The sequence below is a fragment of the Arachis ipaensis genome, chromosome B8 (assembly GCF_059453495.1).
Source record: "Arachis ipaensis isolate K30076 ecotype BB chromosome B8, ASM5945349v1, whole genome shotgun sequence".
NCBI lineage: Eukaryota > Viridiplantae > Streptophyta > Magnoliopsida > Fabales > Fabaceae > Arachis > Arachis ipaensis.
Genome location: NC_142443.1, coordinates 10,948,908 through 10,964,922, shown reverse-complemented (window position 1 = coordinate 10,964,922; position 16,015 = coordinate 10,948,908). Strand labels below are relative to the sequence as shown.

The window sequence follows — 16,015 nt, the reverse complement described above, 5'->3', positions numbered from 1 at the left end:
AAGAATATAGTGGGCTGACACAAAGCCCACAACAATCATTCGGTAGCACACAAAGCCCATACGCCAACTGGCGACTTTTATTTGAGCCGACAAAATGAGTCAAACTCATCGAGTCAGTTTTATTTATCTATTTAAACGAATGAATTTTATTTCTAAAATTAAATCCATTTAAATTTTGGATTGATTAATTTAAAAAAATAGCGAGGTAAATATGTCAATCCATAGACTAAGTGGGTGACTGGTTTAGAAATTTGCATTTTTTTTTTAAATTTAGCCATTTTTAACCAATATCCATCTTGATTCGACCAAAAAATTGGACACATAATAAAAAAAATTATTTGTTTAAATTTTTTATTTAAAAGTAATATTGTTTGTCAAATTAATTTTTAAAAAATAAATAAAATAAACAAACCAATCCAATATAATCCATGAGATTAACCATAAATTATTTAAATTAAAAAATTGTAAAAGATGAACAAAACAAACTTAAACATGCCTAAATAATTCGGACTAATCTGTTTAACAGTTGTACATGCTATAACGTCTCTAAGATATAGTCTCACTTCTTTATTATATTTTAAATACTATATGTATATATTTTACCTATTTTTTGTATATTTTTATTTTTTATATTAAAATTGATTAATAGCTAATGCAAAAAAGATAATATTTATTTTCTACCATAAGAGAAAATATACAAGAGGACTGGAAATATATACAATCATCAATTCACCATTTCTTTTATTTTTATTTTTGAAAAAAATTCCACTTGTGTTATTATTCCATCTGAGTAAGAAACTAAGAATAACCCATTCTCACGCGCAGCCATGCCACGCGAAGCACACTCTCACCAATCATCTCATCAATCATTAAAAAGATAAACAAATAAATAACGTTCATATTAAAATAAAAGATTAAGTATAATTTTATTCGTTAAGATGCTAAAAAATTTTTTTATTTTTAATTTTTTTATATATAAAATTGTCTCTAAAATTTAAAATCAAAATTTAAATTCGTTTTTTATTTAAATATTAAAATTTTGGACTAAATTATCTACAATAAAAAATATTATAAAATAAAAAAAAGAGAAAAAAGAGTGTTTCTTCTCCTGCAAATGGAGAATGGAAAAAGAAAAAGGAGAAGAGAAGAAGAAGAAGTTGTTCACAATCTACCTTTGTCTCTGTTTCCGCCGCCACTTCCGTACGATCTTAGTTTCTAAGGTAAGAACGATTTTAAAATCAAGTTAAACCTTAGGGACAATTTTGTATGCAAAAAAAAGTTCGAGACAAAAAAAAATTTCGGCCTATACCTTAAAAACAAAAATTGTACTTAACCATAAAATAAAAGAGTTAATACTCAAAATGACTCTTGAAATTTGACCTGAAATTTAATTTAGCCCTTTAATTTCTAATTGACTCAAATTGTACCCTAAAACTTTAAAGTGTGACTAAAGCTGGTCTCTCTGTCTATTTCTATCATAAAAAAAATGACGTAGCACCTTTAGTTGAGTAGAGAGTAGAGGCATGTTTATCAATGGCGATCAAATGGTCATAAGGTCAAACTGTCAATGCCAACCTTCAAATGAATAGCCAAAGTCTCGTCTCGACAACTTTAATTTCTTTTCCGAAACACCCTTTTCCCTCACCCAACCACCATTCTTTCTTCATCTTCATATTCATCTTCTTCTTCATCTTCATCTTCATCGTTCTCCATTTCCTCATTTTTTTTCTACCAACACAATCACAACCACTCTCTTCCATTTCAATGCCTTCAACACGATCCAGAACGCGTGTTACATCACCTACTATCTATTTCAAATTCAGACACTCCTTACTATTACCGTCCTCTTTCGCAACCCCCACATTGCACGTACCCTTTTGAGCCGCCTCACACTTATGTGACGTCGCTTATACCCTTTTAATCTTCCGTCACTTCAACAACGCCTTAGACATCTTATGTGCTAGCACAGTGATTCAGGTTTATTCTAACAGTCACGTTCCTCATTAAGCTCTTACTTTTTCATTAAGTACCACGGTGAAGCCTTGAAGAATAGGGTTGATAGGGTGCTACCAGTTCAAAATTCTTTGATTCACATGTATGGGTGCTGCGGTGATGTTGGAGTTAGTTCCGCGGGTATGCTTCGTGACGGCATTGTCGCAACGAGAGAAGGAGAACCATGGCGGTGTTGTGAGTGTGACCGTGTGAGAGTGTGAGAGGGAAGCAAGAAGCGCGGTGATAGTGAATCGAGGTGAGAGAGCGCCAAATTGAGGAGGAGGAAGAAGAAAGGCCAATTGAGAGTTTGCTTAATGAACATTGTCGTTTTGTTACATTTTAGGTGCAAAGTGTCAACTAAATGTGCTATATCACTTATTCAGAGATGAAAATGGACGAAAGAACCAACTAGAGTCACATCTTAAAATTTTAAAATACAATTTGGATCAATTAAAACTTAAAAAATTAAAGTAAATCAATATCAAATTTCAGAAGTCATTTTAAGTGTTAACTCAAAATAAAACGATAGCCAATTCTTGAAAAATGCTTTATCCAATCATTATTATTATTAACTATCTATATATACACACTATGGTTACAATAAATAGTAGCATACAAAACATAGGGTTTTTATTCACTTAATTACAATTAGAAATAACAAAATTATGTAATTTTTTAAATTAAAATTGGATATATTTGTGTTGTTTTTTATTCCATATGAAATTGTGGTTAAAAAAAAAAAACAGAAAAATGTAAATTATGAGTTCTTTTTATTATTAAATATCAGAAATTAAAAGGTAATAAGTTCTAGTTTTTTTTTTTTCACGGATTACTTAAAAACAAAACAAGATAATACATTTTAATTTTGACCTAGGATTTTTATGTAAATATTAAATTTTGATATTGTTCCACAATGTTGGTCCAAATGGAAAAGACCATAATATTTATTTTTTAAAAAATAGCTTCCTCCATTATTTAATTAACTAATATTAATACAGCAATAATAACATGAAAATAATGAATGCAATGATGCAAAGTAACAAGAAGCTAAATCCGATATGGGGTCATTGTCATAATGGAATTGATGGTTGATCAATGTCGATGCAAGAATATATTCTAGTTTGACAAATAATTGACGACAGGCCACAGCATCATGTGCAGCCTCATTATTATTAATATCAATATCATAGTGTATGTGTTATAATATTACATTACTATAAGATAAGAAGAATAAAAAAAATGGTGGAAACATAAAAACATGGGAAACTGTACGCGTCAAAGAAGGAGCGTGGCAACGGTAACTGTTGTTAAGAAAGAAGATATGTATGACATTGAACACACTCATGTACACACTCATCTCAAGAGAGTGCCCAGTATGTGTTTGATTTTGTGTTTCAGTGAGAGAACCTCTTCAGTTTTCAGCTTTTCACATTCCTTTGCCTTTTCTTTCCCGTTGTTTTCAGCTTTTTCTTCCATTTAAAAGGGTATGTTTTTACTACAAATAAAATATTTAATCACTTATTATTATTATTATTATAATGCTTAATGCTAAAAGCTTTCAGCAATGCAGTGTGCGTCTCTGTGTGTGCTTTGCTTACCGTGTCCACTAATTTCTCTTCCTCTGAATCTTAGCAGTTAAGTTTATTATCTACACACTCTCCTTCCATCAAAGCTTTTTCAGTTTTCTTCTCCAGATTTTAAGCATTGAGTTCAGAACAATTTCACTTTCTCTTTCAGGTAATTTCATCCACTTAGATTTCATCCCCTTGCTTATGATATGTATAATACTCTTTAAATGTAACTCCTTTATGCATTTTGGTGCTTGTGGAATAATAGGTTTGTTTTTGTTTCAGCTTGATTGTCTTCTACTTCCTCTGTTTTGAGGATCTTTGTTGGTGGGATTTTCAGCTGTGACAGCATGGTTTGATAGCTAGGTTCAAGGTTTAGGAGCGAGGTGTAGTTTAAGGTTAAGGTGGGAAACAATGGGTGAGAAGAGATCTGCTTCAAAGTACAAGAGAGTGAAGATCCATGAACTAGTTCTTTTGGGATTTGTTTTGATCTGCACTGTTCAATTTTCATTTGCTGACACTAATCCTAGTGATGGTAATGATTCGCTCACCTTTTTTATGTTCTTTTCTTTTTACTTTTTCTGTTCCTTTCCCATTTTCTTTCTCAGAGTCCACCAAGAAAGGTGTGAGAGAATTATTTCTTAGTTAGTGGTGCTTTCTAAACGATGCTCCTCAAAACTTCAAAACTCAAGTATTGAATTTGTGCTCCTGTGCCTCTTCTGTTAACTAATATGATCAAACACTTCTGATTCAGAATTTGTAAGCTTGGAATTCTGCATTACCTGTCACAGCTAGTAGTTACTTTGTTGAAGTATCCTTTCTTCTAGAATGTGCTCAAAGATTGATATTTAGGAATTGCATTCAATATGTTTGTGTTTGGTTTGATGTGTCTATGCTCTATTATATCTGAGCTCCACCATTGTCTATTTTGCATATCAGTTGCTGCAATCAATGGCCTATATACTGCATTGGGAAGCCCTCCTCTTCCTGGGTGGGTTTCGAGTGGCGGAGACCCTTGTGCACAAGGGTGGCAGGGTGTTCAATGTAATGGCTCAGTCATACAAGAAATGTATGATATGCTATCCCTTTTTTCTCGATCTTCATGTTCATTGATTTCTAGCAAAATATTATAACCATAAGTTTTCTAATCATTTGAATTATGACAGAATTTTGAATGGTGCAAATTTGGGAGGAGAACTGGGTGAAAGCTTGGGATCCTTTGTTTCTATCAGAGCAATGTAAATATCAATCCCTGTTTAATGTGCATGCATTGATGTGTTGCGTTTCTTTAGTTCTATAATTTCAGGAGTTATCCTTCCTTTAAGGTTCTTATGCAGCAGCTTAATTTACAGTTTGCTACATATCTTTTCGGCAGAGTTCTAAATAACAACCAGATTGGGGGAAGTATTCCGTCCAGTTTGCCAGTCACCTTGCAAAACCTGTATGTGTTACCTACCTGTGTCATCCTATCTGCTGACGAACCGTCAAAATGACATGATGGCTGTTTTTGCAGTTTTCTTTCAGACAACCAGCTCACCGGAAGTATTCCTCCCTCGTTATCCTCATTGCCTGAACTGACTGACATGTGAGATTGCAGCTTCTTCTATTTCTATGTAAAATTCTAATGTTATTGTTAACTGTTGTTATGCAAGTTTATCTAAATGAGATTGAATTATCTCCCTTTACCCTGCAGGTCTCTCAATGACAATCTTTTAACAGGAGAAATACCAGATTCTTTTCAGTCACTTCAGAAATTGATCAATCTGTAGGGCCTAAATTTTATGTATATATTTAGACAATTAGAATGGAGATTCTTTTACCTTCATTGTACATGAAACATATTTGATGTGCCTTCTCAAACTGCTGTGCAGAGATTTATCCAATAATAATCTGAGTGGGGAGTTGCCCCCAACTATGGAGAATTTATCAGCTCTGACCTCTGTGTGAGTATTTTGCATTAGCAAGGTACTATTTATGAACTTATGTTTTTATTCCCTATCCATTGATCTGACACTTCCCTTGTTGCAGACATTTACAGAACAACAAACTGTCCGGGACCCTGGACGTTTTACAAGACCTTCCACTGAAAGATTTGTATATCCCTTAACCATATTTCAAATGAATTTGGCATGACATAGTAGTTCGGATATTGCTTTCGATAAAAGCCATGGAGCTTTCTCAGCTTCCTTCTTTCTCTCTCTAAATCATGCTTATTCTTCTCTGATTGAGCAGGAATGTTGAAAACAACCAGTTTGCCGGACCAATACCTCAAAAGCTATTAAGCATCCCTAACTTCAGGTGAAAGCTTTGAACCAGAAATTACTGTGGAGTGTATACCATATTATGACTTCAATAATGCATGGTGATATTTTATTATGCAGAAATGATGGAAATCTGTTTAATACTACTTTAGCTCCGTCTCTTCCACCTCGTTCTCCGGGGACACCATCACCATCAGGAACTGTGGTTTCTGGGGTGCCATCTTCTGCTGGACGCATACCAACTAAACAGGCTGATGGACCAACTGCAGCAAAGGAATCAAATTCAGGGAAGTCAAAAGGGAGAACCAAAAGGGTTGTTTGGATAACCATTGCTAGTATACTAGGAGCTGTTATTGTGGCACTTGCGCTCCTTCTATTTGTTCCACACTGTAGAAGAAGGGAACAAGTTGACAGAACTTCCAAGAAACATCAAATTGGTGCTTTTGGAGGTGAAGCCCAGAATCCTAGAAACTATGAAGCCATGGTTCAACCACCTAGTCAAGCTGAGAAATGTAAATAATTATGTTCTTTGGTTTCTCATATGATTTGTTGCCTTAACATCAAAATTTTCCTTGTAAGGATTTTACTCAACCATTTCACAATCTGAACAATTTTCTTAAAACAAAATTTATAGTACCAAAAGGAGCTGCTGTGAAGCCTAAAGAGAAGCACAATGCAGATACCAGGAAAATGGCTACTACTCCAAGGCCACAAGATGATCAAGATGTGCAAAAAATGGAACCATTACCCAAGCTTTTGGTTGATCATGAGATTGATATGAGTGGAATAGATTCATTTTCAATGCCTTCTCCACCCCTACCCCCACCATCTCCGCCACCGGTTGCTGAGAGGGTGATTGTTGAGCCAGCTAAATTCCATGCAGAGGCTAACACCAATACTTCCAACAAACGTCCGGTTCTTCCCATTTTTGCGAAATCTTTCACCATTGCATCACTTCAACAGTATACAAATAGCTTTTCTCAAGAGAATCTTATAGGACTAGGCATGCTGGGGAGTGTGTATAGGGCAGAGCTTCCTAATGGAAAGGTATGGTTGTTTCTTCTCAGTTGCATTGATTTCCGCAGAATTTATTTTGTAAAACATCTTGATTTAGAATTTATTTCTTCTCAGTCTTGTAGAATTTTATATGTGCCCTGAATAGATTCTCAATTTGATATTTACCCATCTGTATGAATTGTTAGATACTTGCTGTCAAGAAACTAGACAAGAGAGTTTCTGATCACCAGAAGGACGATGAGTTTCTTGAATTGGTAAATGGTATTGACAAAATACGGCATGCAAATATTGTTGAACTCATTGGATACTGTGCAGAGCATGGCCAAAGGCTTCTGATTTATGAATACTGCAGTAACGGATCACTCCAGGATGCAATCCATTCAGATGATGAATTTGGAACAAGATTGTCATGGAATACTCGTATTCGGATAGCACTAGGAGCTGCTAGAGCCTTAGAGTAAGTAAAGTATGCACTGAAATAAGAAAAGAATATTTGCCCTGGTTGTTGAATTTTGCTAAGTATATTTGGAACAAGATCTAATGCTTGATGCTATCATCTGACAAGGTATTTGCATGAGCAATGTCAGCCACCAATTGTGCACAGAAATTTCAAGTCTGCTAACATTCTCCTTGATGATGATCTATCTGTCCGCGTCTCTGAATGTGGTTTGGCTCCATTGATAACTTCGGGTTCTGTAAGTCAGGTAAGAAGTAGTTGTGGTTTCTAAGCAGATTGCCTCCCTAGTAGTTAGCTTTGTTTGTGATTTCTTGTTATTATGCAGAACCAAGTCATGCTGTTTTTAGGACTTTTATGAACCACTATATGCATAATTTTCATGCTTAAAAATGATTTTCCCAAGATTTGGCATAATCGGTAAAACCACAGCAGCATTCTAATGTTCAGTTGCAGTTCCTTGAATAATTGTTAGCTTGATTTGTATGATAAAAACGTGATATCATGCCTTGATATTTCAGCTCTCAGGACAACTGCTAACAGCCTATGGCTACGGGGCTCCAGAATTTGAGTCCGGAATTTACACCTACCAAAGTGATGTTTACAGCTTTGGAGTGGTTATGTTAGAACTTTTGACTGGCCGAAAGTCCTATGACAGGTGAGAACCTAAAACAAATCTACTAGCAATCCAGCATCTGTTTCTGGCTTTTGAATAGGTGTAATAATTTATTCCAAACATCTTGGACAGGTCGCGCCCTCGAGGGGAGCAGTTTCTGGTAAGATGGGCTATTCCTCAACTTCATGATATTGATGCATTATCAAGGATGGTTGATCCTTCTCTAAACGGAGAATACCCTGCGAAATCATTGTCGAATTTCGCAGACATTATCTCTCGATGTGTTCAGGTAAGCTTTCATCAATTCAACACTTAAACATCATTGTTGCCTATCAAAATTTTTTCTGCCATTGTAATTGTGTTTGATCTAATGCAGTCAGAGCCAGAATTCAGGCCAGCAATGTCAGAGGTTGTCCTGTACTTGCTAAACATGATAAGGAGGGAATCTCAGCAATCCGAATCAAGCGAAAAATGAGAATGACAGTGATGTTTGATCATGAATGGATGTGCAAACTGCAAAGGTTTACCTGCTCATTGCTGAATATCAACTAGTAAGAGATATTCATGTCATCCAAACAGGGCCTCATTACTTGCTCCTACTTGCCCATCCAACAGCATTCACATGCCAAGTTCTTCCAAGGAGCTTTTTCCAAATGGCTTAAGACACTTATTGCTCCCCTTGTATTATTGGTGTAGTTAATTTCATAGTATAAAATATCTGATAAGTTTTATGGTTCATTTAAACCATGCCATGTTTGTTAGTTCATGTTGCAGTGCCCTTCTAGTTAGGCCAATTGTTTGAAGATTGCTTCCATATTCTTGATGGTGAAATGTAATTATTTGCTTTCTAAGAATAGATTTTCACATCAAAGCAAATATTTTGCTGAACGTTTATATTATTAATTTATAATTTCCTTTTGTAGACAATTTATATTAATAATATGCATTATTAGATAAAGAGAAGCCGCTCATTATTCTCATCATACAAAAACAAAAACAATAAAAATATTGGTGTCATTTTTAGACGCCATTTTCTCAACTTCTCTTTCTCTCATCAATCTTTTGCTCTCTTTTCCTTACATTGATCTAGATCTCCGTTTATGTTTTCATTAGTTTAATTTGATTATTATTATATTCCTCCCATGGGTTCCTACGACAACAATCCCTTTGCGGACGATGATGTTAACCCCTTCGCCGTAAGCCATTACGATTATTGTTTCATCACAACGTGGAAACTGCATTGAGAAAAAAAAGTTGTGATTATGAGCTCAATTTAAAACCCTGAATCTTTTTTCTAAAAATAAAATAAAATCTCTTTGTACGTAGCTTAAGTTTGATTATGAATGCATTAAATTTTGTTTCTACAAAAAATGGAAGAAGATCTGAAACGTTTTCATTGATGATGTTAGGATGGAGCTAAAGGAAAAGCTTCTGGTGGACGATCACAATTTGGGGCAGGCTCATTCTTTTCCACTGTAAGCTCTCTTATTCATTTATCTTAATTATTATTAACATCATTATTATATAATGAACAAGACATTTCAAGATTGAATAATATGTGGTTTTTCTTCCCTTAAATAATATCAGAGTTCATCATCAAAGTTATCGCCCCTTCCTCATGAGCCTTATGATCGTAGTGCAACGGTTGACATTCCTCTTGACTCAACTAAGGTAGAGTACGTAGATTGGATTATATTAAGGAAAATTGTTGAAACAAATCTCAAAATTAAACTCTAATCCCTCCTCTTTTTTACCGATTAATTTAGGACCTCAAAGCAAGGGAGAAGGAACTTGAAGCTAGAGAGGCTGAATTGAAAAAAAGGGAACAGGTAAATCATCATCTATCTCTTAGTTTATGAGATTCAACATTTGTGATTTAATAGTCCATGATCTTATATATATTGTTTTGCAGGAACTGAAACGAAAGGAAGATGCTATAGCACGAGGTATAATTATTTACGTGTCTTTTTCTGTTTGTTTAAATTTTTAAGATAAGCGATTTCATGAATATGAATTATTTTATTAGGGTGGTATATATAATTTGACTTTATATTGCAATTTTTTTTTCTTATTTTTGTTTTGTGGTTTGCAGCTGGAATAGTGATAGAGGAAAAGAATTGGCCACCATTATTCCCTATCATTCATCATGACATTGCAGCCGAAATACCAATACATCTTCAAAGGATCCAGTATGTTGCATTCACAACATGGTTGGGTATGTGTTTGTATTTCCACAATCAATTAAACTATTAATTTCATCTCTCAAAAGATACGTGTGATATCAATTATTTAATCACTGAAAAAATATATCATTTTAATATCTAAAATATTTATGAATTAATATAGTCACTAAACAATATCCAATTATCCATACTGATATTTTCTTTATCAACATTTATGTATTAACTTTAATGAATGTATCTACATGTCTTTAATTAGTTTTGATGATATTGGTCATTAACAATCAATAATGTGCAGGAGTGATAACGTGTCTTATATGGAATTTGGTAGCAGTTAGTGTGGCTTGGGCATATGGAGGAGGTTTGTATTTTTGTAATAATAATATAATAATAATAATAATAGGTACTGTGACATGTTAATCATATACTTAGTAGCCAATGATTTGTTTAATTAATTAGAGGACCATGTTTTACAAATTGTTGTAGCTATGTCAAACTGGTTTCTTGCTGTCATATACCTTATTTCGGGAGTTCCAGGATCCTTTACATTATGGTATCGCCCTCTTTATCGTGCTAGCAGGTACTTTTCAATCTCATTTATTTGTCCCTTATTAATTACCTTATCATATTCCATATTACTATATATAATATATGTTTCTGTTTTTGTAATTCTTGTACTGTATTCTGTTACAGGACGGACAGTGCTCTCAAGTTTGGTTGGTTTTTCCTGTGTTACTCGGCAAGTCTTATATATACCATTTTATTTTAATTTCATTCATTTTATGAGTTAATTTTGTTAATTGATTAATTAATTAATTAATTAATTAATTAACTCTTCATATATATTTTTTTCTTCAAAGCAGGTGCACTGTTTCTTTTGCGCTTATGCTGCAATTGCGCCTCCGTTTTTCTTCAATGGAGAATCCCTAACGTTAGTTCACCTCTAACAAATATTTAGAAGTTTCATCAGAAAATGATTTTCAAAATTCTTTTATAAAAAAGAGAATTTATTAAATTATTTTCTTACAATTTTTGTGACCTCTTCTCTTATATCTAATGGTTATGTTATATGATTTCATGTTGGGGACAGGGGTATACTACCTGCGCTTGAGGAGTTAACCTCTAATTCACTTGTTGCGGTAATGTTCCAATTTGTGTTGCACCTTAGGACAGATAAGTCCCGGGTTTTTTTAATACAATAACACGTAAATTTCAGACTAATTAAAAATACAAAAAAAAAAAAAATATTTTTCACCTTCTAAAATATAAAATATTTAAATTTTTTTTGTCAAAAATATATAAAGATAAATTAGTCTTTTAAAAAGATTTAGATATCTCACTTTTAGAAAATAAAAATTATTTTTGTATTTTTAATTAGTCAATAATTTATTTGTCAATAATAAAAGATTAAAAATTTATTTGTCATTTATTCTATAAATAGCCATGATATTATATATACTCTAATAGTAACATGTTTATTTTTATCGTCATATAATCATATTATGTCATAATCAAGTGCATAAATGATGTACTATACTACTATTTGTGTTTGCAGGGATTCTACTTTGCTGGTTTTGCATGTTTCGCCATTGAAACAATGCTAAGCTTATGGGTTATTCAGGTTTAATTCTCCTGAGGATGATAATATTTTCAATTTATTGAGAAAATATATTCTTAAAATATATTAATTAATATATGTTTTAGAAATATTTATGACCAATCATTTGAATGTATAAAATTAAGAAGTTGCATATAAAAAAATGGTTATAAGTATTTCTAGAACACGTATTAAATGAGTTTTAGAAAAACATAAAACTAATTTCTCATATTTTGTTACTTTTATCGTTTTTTTTATAAATTATATTGATGTTATGTAATTTGCAGCAAGTATACCATTATTTCCGGGGGACTGGGAAGGCCACGGAGTTAAGAAAAGCCGCTGCCAGAGAGACCATGATGGCAGCTCTATAACACTTGCAAACATCATGCCCATCAAAATTTCAAGAAATGTCACTTGCAAACATACACAAAATGTTATTAGTTTAGTAGATATGCAATATTTATTGTGTTTTTAAAAGAGGGAAAAAGAAAAAGAAAAAGAAAGAAAAGATTTCGAAGGATAAAATGAATCTCATTTTACACTTTGAACCTTTGTCTTTCTTGTCATTTTCTTCCCTAATCAAAATTCGTAAATACCGTATTCCTTTGTGGCGACTAAGTTAAGACTAAAAAACTAGGTTATGGCCAAAGTAGTGTATCATTTAAGTTAGAAATTAGTTGTGTATACATAGAATTGTTTTGAGATGCTCCCCTTATAATATACGACTTGTTTCTTAATTTGCAATATATTTTATAGCTGGCATTAACAAATAGGATTCTTCTTCATCATCATCATAATAATACACGAAAGTTACGTTCTTGAATTGTTTTGCAATGAATTTATAGATTTTTTAAAGAAAATAAAGTATTAAGTAATGCGATATACTTATAGGTCACTCAGGAAAAAATATCTAGTGAAATCAATAATGTTAAAAAGTTAATATTTTTTAGTCAAACATCAACTAATTTTTTAAAAATTATTTTGTTTATTTTAAATTATAAACTATTAATTCTAGATTTTAAATTATAAATTCTAAAAAAAGTTAGATAATATTTACTAATTAAAAATTAATTTCTTATACTTTATCTTAGTAAATTCCTTACAAATTACAAGTTTGCAACACAAACTTATAGGTCTCTGGTAGAAGAATGAGTGGTCAATATTGCAATTTTAGGAGTTATAAGTCCGATATTTCATTTCTTAAGGGAATTATTTGAATTGTTTCCCCCTCAAAGATCTATAAATTCATTACAAAAGTTTTTCAATAACTTAAATATTTTTTTTAGAAGACTTATAAATCTATCGCAAAGTTACTCTATTTTTTTGTGATGTAAGGTAGCGTTTGGTGAAGAGACAGAGATAGAAAGACTGAAACTGAAAGACAGAGACTAAGAGATAGAGATTGAAATAAATCTCAGTATTCTGTTTGGTGCAAAGTGGGAGACAGAAATTGAAACAAGAATGAAACTCTAATTTAATTTGTATAAAGGGTAAAATTGAAATTAATTAATTGAAATGAGGATATTTTAGGTATAAAATGTTATTAAAGTTTCAGTCTCCATCTCTAAAAATTTTAGTCCCTTGTGTCCCTACTTTTTGGAGATACTGAAATACTGAAATTTTAGGGACAGAGACAGAAATTTTAATACCAGTCTCTGAACCAACAAACAAGATACTGAATCTCAATCTCTCCGTCTCTGTGTCAGTACCTCAAAACAAACGCTACCAAGACTTGTAACAAAATATTATGTCTGAAATATGATGAAAACGACATGTATGTGTTTCAACTGCTTAAAATATAATTTTTGTTCCTACCGATCGCATAGAAAAAAGGAGTTCATATTTTTTGATGTAGAGCCAACAAAATTAAGACACAATAATATGACAGATGGTATTCATTCAAATAATCACTCCACTTATTACTTAAACCTTTGAGAAGAAATATGGGTGGCAAGTTCTGGCGTACGCATAGCTATCAAAATATTCAATATTGGAAATGAATTGCCAAGGCAATAAATTAAAATGACACCCCCACATCAAAATAAAAACAGTAATACTCCTCCATAAAATTTTTCAAAGGTTATTTTCATATAGTACTTTTAAATTATTGCTTGCTAGAGAGACATCGATCTGAACACTGACCTGCACATTGGCAAGTTGGGGAAATTTAAAAATAAAAATAAACAAATAAAATAAGAACATAAAGATGGAGCTGCTAACTACCACCTAAATGGTTGAACCACATACATGAATCATTGACATATCTTAACGGGCAAAGCATGGCCCTATTTATTATTTATTACATTACCTCCACGCGTGGTTATGCTATTCCCCCATTCTACTCACAAAAACCCATCAAACCATTACAATTTGCATATTTGTTGTTTTAATAATAATGCTATTAGTATGTTAAAATCAGTCACTAAAATCAGTTATTAATATATTTATGTATAAATATATGTGTAGTTTAATTTATTTTTAATATATATTATATTTCAATATATATTTTATACTAATAATTAATTTTAGTAGTTGACTTTAGTATATATATAACATAATCGTTATTTCAACTGAATTAGATGTACAAACAAAGTCAATCATTAAAAAGTCACCAAAAAAAAAAAAAGTCAATCATTAAAATTAATTATCAGATTATAATATATATTAAAATATAAAATATATGTTAAAAATGAGGTAAATTATATATGTATTTATATATAAATATAGGTAAAAACTCAAATATAATTAACTTTATATGAAGTTGATACTTGAGAGTGTTAGATGACAATTTAGTCAAATCTATCAAATCTTTTAACGACTCTCACCTATCAATTTAATGTGAAGTTAACTACACTTAAATTTTTACCATACTAAAAAAATAATTTTAGCTTATAAATAGTATTTTTTTTTTTGGTGACAAATAGTATTTATTTATTTATTATTTTTCTTCTAGGATGCATGGATATAAAAGGGGATTGTACTACATTAAAGTTGTGAGCAATTTGTGAATAAAAACAGCGACGCACGCAGTTTCCTAGTTGCTACAAACTGATACGAACACGTTATTATTTATATACTTTGAACCAATCAAGCCTTTCTATCTGCGAGGATGGTGTGTTTCTGTTTTCTGGTGGACCAGAGGAAGGAGGTGCGGCGGAGCAAGCCAGCAGCGGGGACGTGCTCGCGGTGCGGTGGAGGAGCCAGCGTGGCTGACATGAAGACGGCCACCAGGTTCTGCTTTGTTCCCTTCTACTGCAAATCTTGGAGAGCCATTATCTGCACTTTCTGCGGTGCTGTTCTTCGTTCTTATCATCACTGATCACCATCTTTCTCATCAAAACTACAAACACATACATACATACATACATACATGTATACACTTTTATACCTAGCTAGTTTAATTTCTGATTTCTGATCTTGAAGTGTATTTGCCTAAGCTTTTCATGCTTAGCATTCTTAGCTTGTTCTTATATTTTCTTGAAGAGATTGTAATAACACCAGCACCTAGAAATTGCAACTGTACTTTCATGTTTTTTTATATAAATTTATATAGAGTTATTTTTATGTAAAGTTAATAATTAAAAATTATTACATAATTTAATATGTTAAACTAAATTTATATCTAATAATTTTTAACAAAAAAATCTCACGTGAGTTCTGTCTTATTTTTTCTTTAGTTTAGGCGGTTGATTATTTTCTATAATTTTAACCACTCATGTAATGTAGAATATATATATATATATATATAATTTCTTCTTTTTCGTTCTTTATGACTTAGTTATCATGTATGTTAAAAGGATGTTTTATGATTATTTTTGTAAAAATTTCTTAAATTTTTATTTTACTAAATATATTGAAGCTTTAATTTTTGTATTTTTTTTATTAATAACCGTAATATATGCCTTTAAATTTATTGAGTATACTTAATTAATTTAAGATTTAGCTAAAATATATCTTAAACATTAATGTTGATAAGTGTATAATAATTATAACTTTAATATATTAAAATATATAAAAGAAATAAATTTTCAATTTTAGTCAAATATGTTTTTTAGATACGTTTTAAAATATGCTCTTAAAAATATAAATGAGCATGACCATTAATGATGATGTTGAAATAAGGGTGGAGGGTGGATAATGAAGGGGCAACTAGCGGGTGAAGTAGTCAAGTTGGGACGGTGCACCGGTGGCTGGCATCTTCAACAACTGGGGGTACAGTACGGTGTATTAAACTATTAATTGATTATAGAGTTATTACAATTTACAAGCTATATACTGTATAGCGCTGGTCGTTGCAAATATAAATATCGTACAGCTGCTTCTTTTC

General features: G+C 32.0%; 3 protein-coding genes across 6 annotated transcripts; all 3 read left to right on the top strand.

Moving 5' to 3' along the window:
* Positions 1-3,132: 3,132 nt before the first annotated feature.
* LOC107613243 (protein STRUBBELIG-RECEPTOR FAMILY 3) lies at positions 3,133-8,866 on the top strand. 4 transcript variants are annotated; one of them, XM_088496146.1, is made up of 18 exons: positions 3,133-3,365; positions 3,628-3,729; positions 3,846-4,095; positions 4,500-4,629; positions 4,727-4,798; positions 4,936-5,001; positions 5,074-5,145; positions 5,254-5,325; positions 5,432-5,503; positions 5,589-5,654; positions 5,793-5,858; positions 5,942-6,333; positions 6,456-6,868; positions 7,024-7,295; positions 7,404-7,542; positions 7,814-7,950; positions 8,041-8,197; positions 8,285-8,866. In XM_088496146.1, exons 3-18 carry the CDS (start codon positions 3,975-3,977, stop codon positions 8,381-8,383), a joined length of 2,346 nt encoding a protein of 781 aa, XP_088352272.1. In that variant the 5' UTR covers positions 3,133-3,365; positions 3,628-3,729; positions 3,846-3,974; the 3' UTR covers positions 8,384-8,866. The 4 variants fall into 4 exon arrangements, with proteins under 4 accessions (XP_088352272.1, XP_088352269.1, XP_088352270.1 ...); XM_088496143.1 differs by having other exon boundaries at positions 3,133-3,476; XM_088496144.1 differs by having other exon boundaries at positions 3,135-3,476; positions 3,625-3,729.
* A 58-nt stretch (positions 8,867-8,924) lies between these two features.
* On the top strand, positions 8,925-12,432 carry LOC107610472 (secretory carrier-associated membrane protein 1-like). Its single transcript, XM_016312523.3, has 13 exons — positions 8,925-9,104; positions 9,318-9,383; positions 9,496-9,579; positions 9,675-9,737; positions 9,821-9,854; positions 10,001-10,123; positions 10,387-10,449; positions 10,575-10,668; positions 10,782-10,827; positions 10,952-11,019; positions 11,179-11,227; positions 11,644-11,709; positions 11,973-12,432. Exons 1-13 carry the CDS (start codon positions 9,051-9,053, stop codon positions 12,057-12,059), a joined length of 897 nt encoding a protein of 298 aa, XP_016168009.1. The 5' UTR covers positions 8,925-9,050; the 3' UTR covers positions 12,060-12,432.
* A 2,262-nt stretch (positions 12,433-14,694) lies between these two features.
* LOC107612204 (uncharacterized) lies at positions 14,695-15,210 on the top strand. The gene has a single exon (XM_016314010.3). It carries the CDS (start codon positions 14,798-14,800, stop codon positions 15,005-15,007), a length of 210 nt encoding a protein of 69 aa, XP_016169496.1. The 5' UTR covers positions 14,695-14,797; the 3' UTR covers positions 15,008-15,210.
* The last annotated feature ends 805 nt before the right edge of the window (positions 15,211-16,015 follow it).

Coding starts and splice junctions, on each gene's coding strand:
- LOC107613243 (XM_088496146.1), top strand. CDS start 3,975: ATGGGTGAGAAGAGATCTGCTTCAAAGTACAAGAGAGTGAAGATCCAT. Junction 4,630..4,726: donor GGCTCAGTCATACAAGAAAT/GTATGATATGCT, acceptor GAATTATGACAG/AATTTTGAATGGTGCAAATT. Junction 7,543..7,813: donor CTTCGGGTTCTGTAAGTCAG/GTAAGAAGTAGT, acceptor TTGATATTTCAG/CTCTCAGGACAACTGCTAAC.
- LOC107610472 (XM_016312523.3), top strand. CDS start 9,051: ATGGGTTCCTACGACAACAATCCCTTTGCGGACGATGATGTTAACCCC. Junction 9,105..9,317: donor ATGATGTTAACCCCTTCGCC/GTAAGCCATTAC, acceptor TGATGATGTTAG/GATGGAGCTAAAGGAAAAGC. Junction 9,738..9,820: donor AATTGAAAAAAAGGGAACAG/GTAAATCATCAT, acceptor ATTGTTTTGCAG/GAACTGAAACGAAAGGAAGA.
- LOC107612204 (XM_016314010.3), top strand. CDS start 14,798: ATGGTGTGTTTCTGTTTTCTGGTGGACCAGAGGAAGGAGGTGCGGCGG.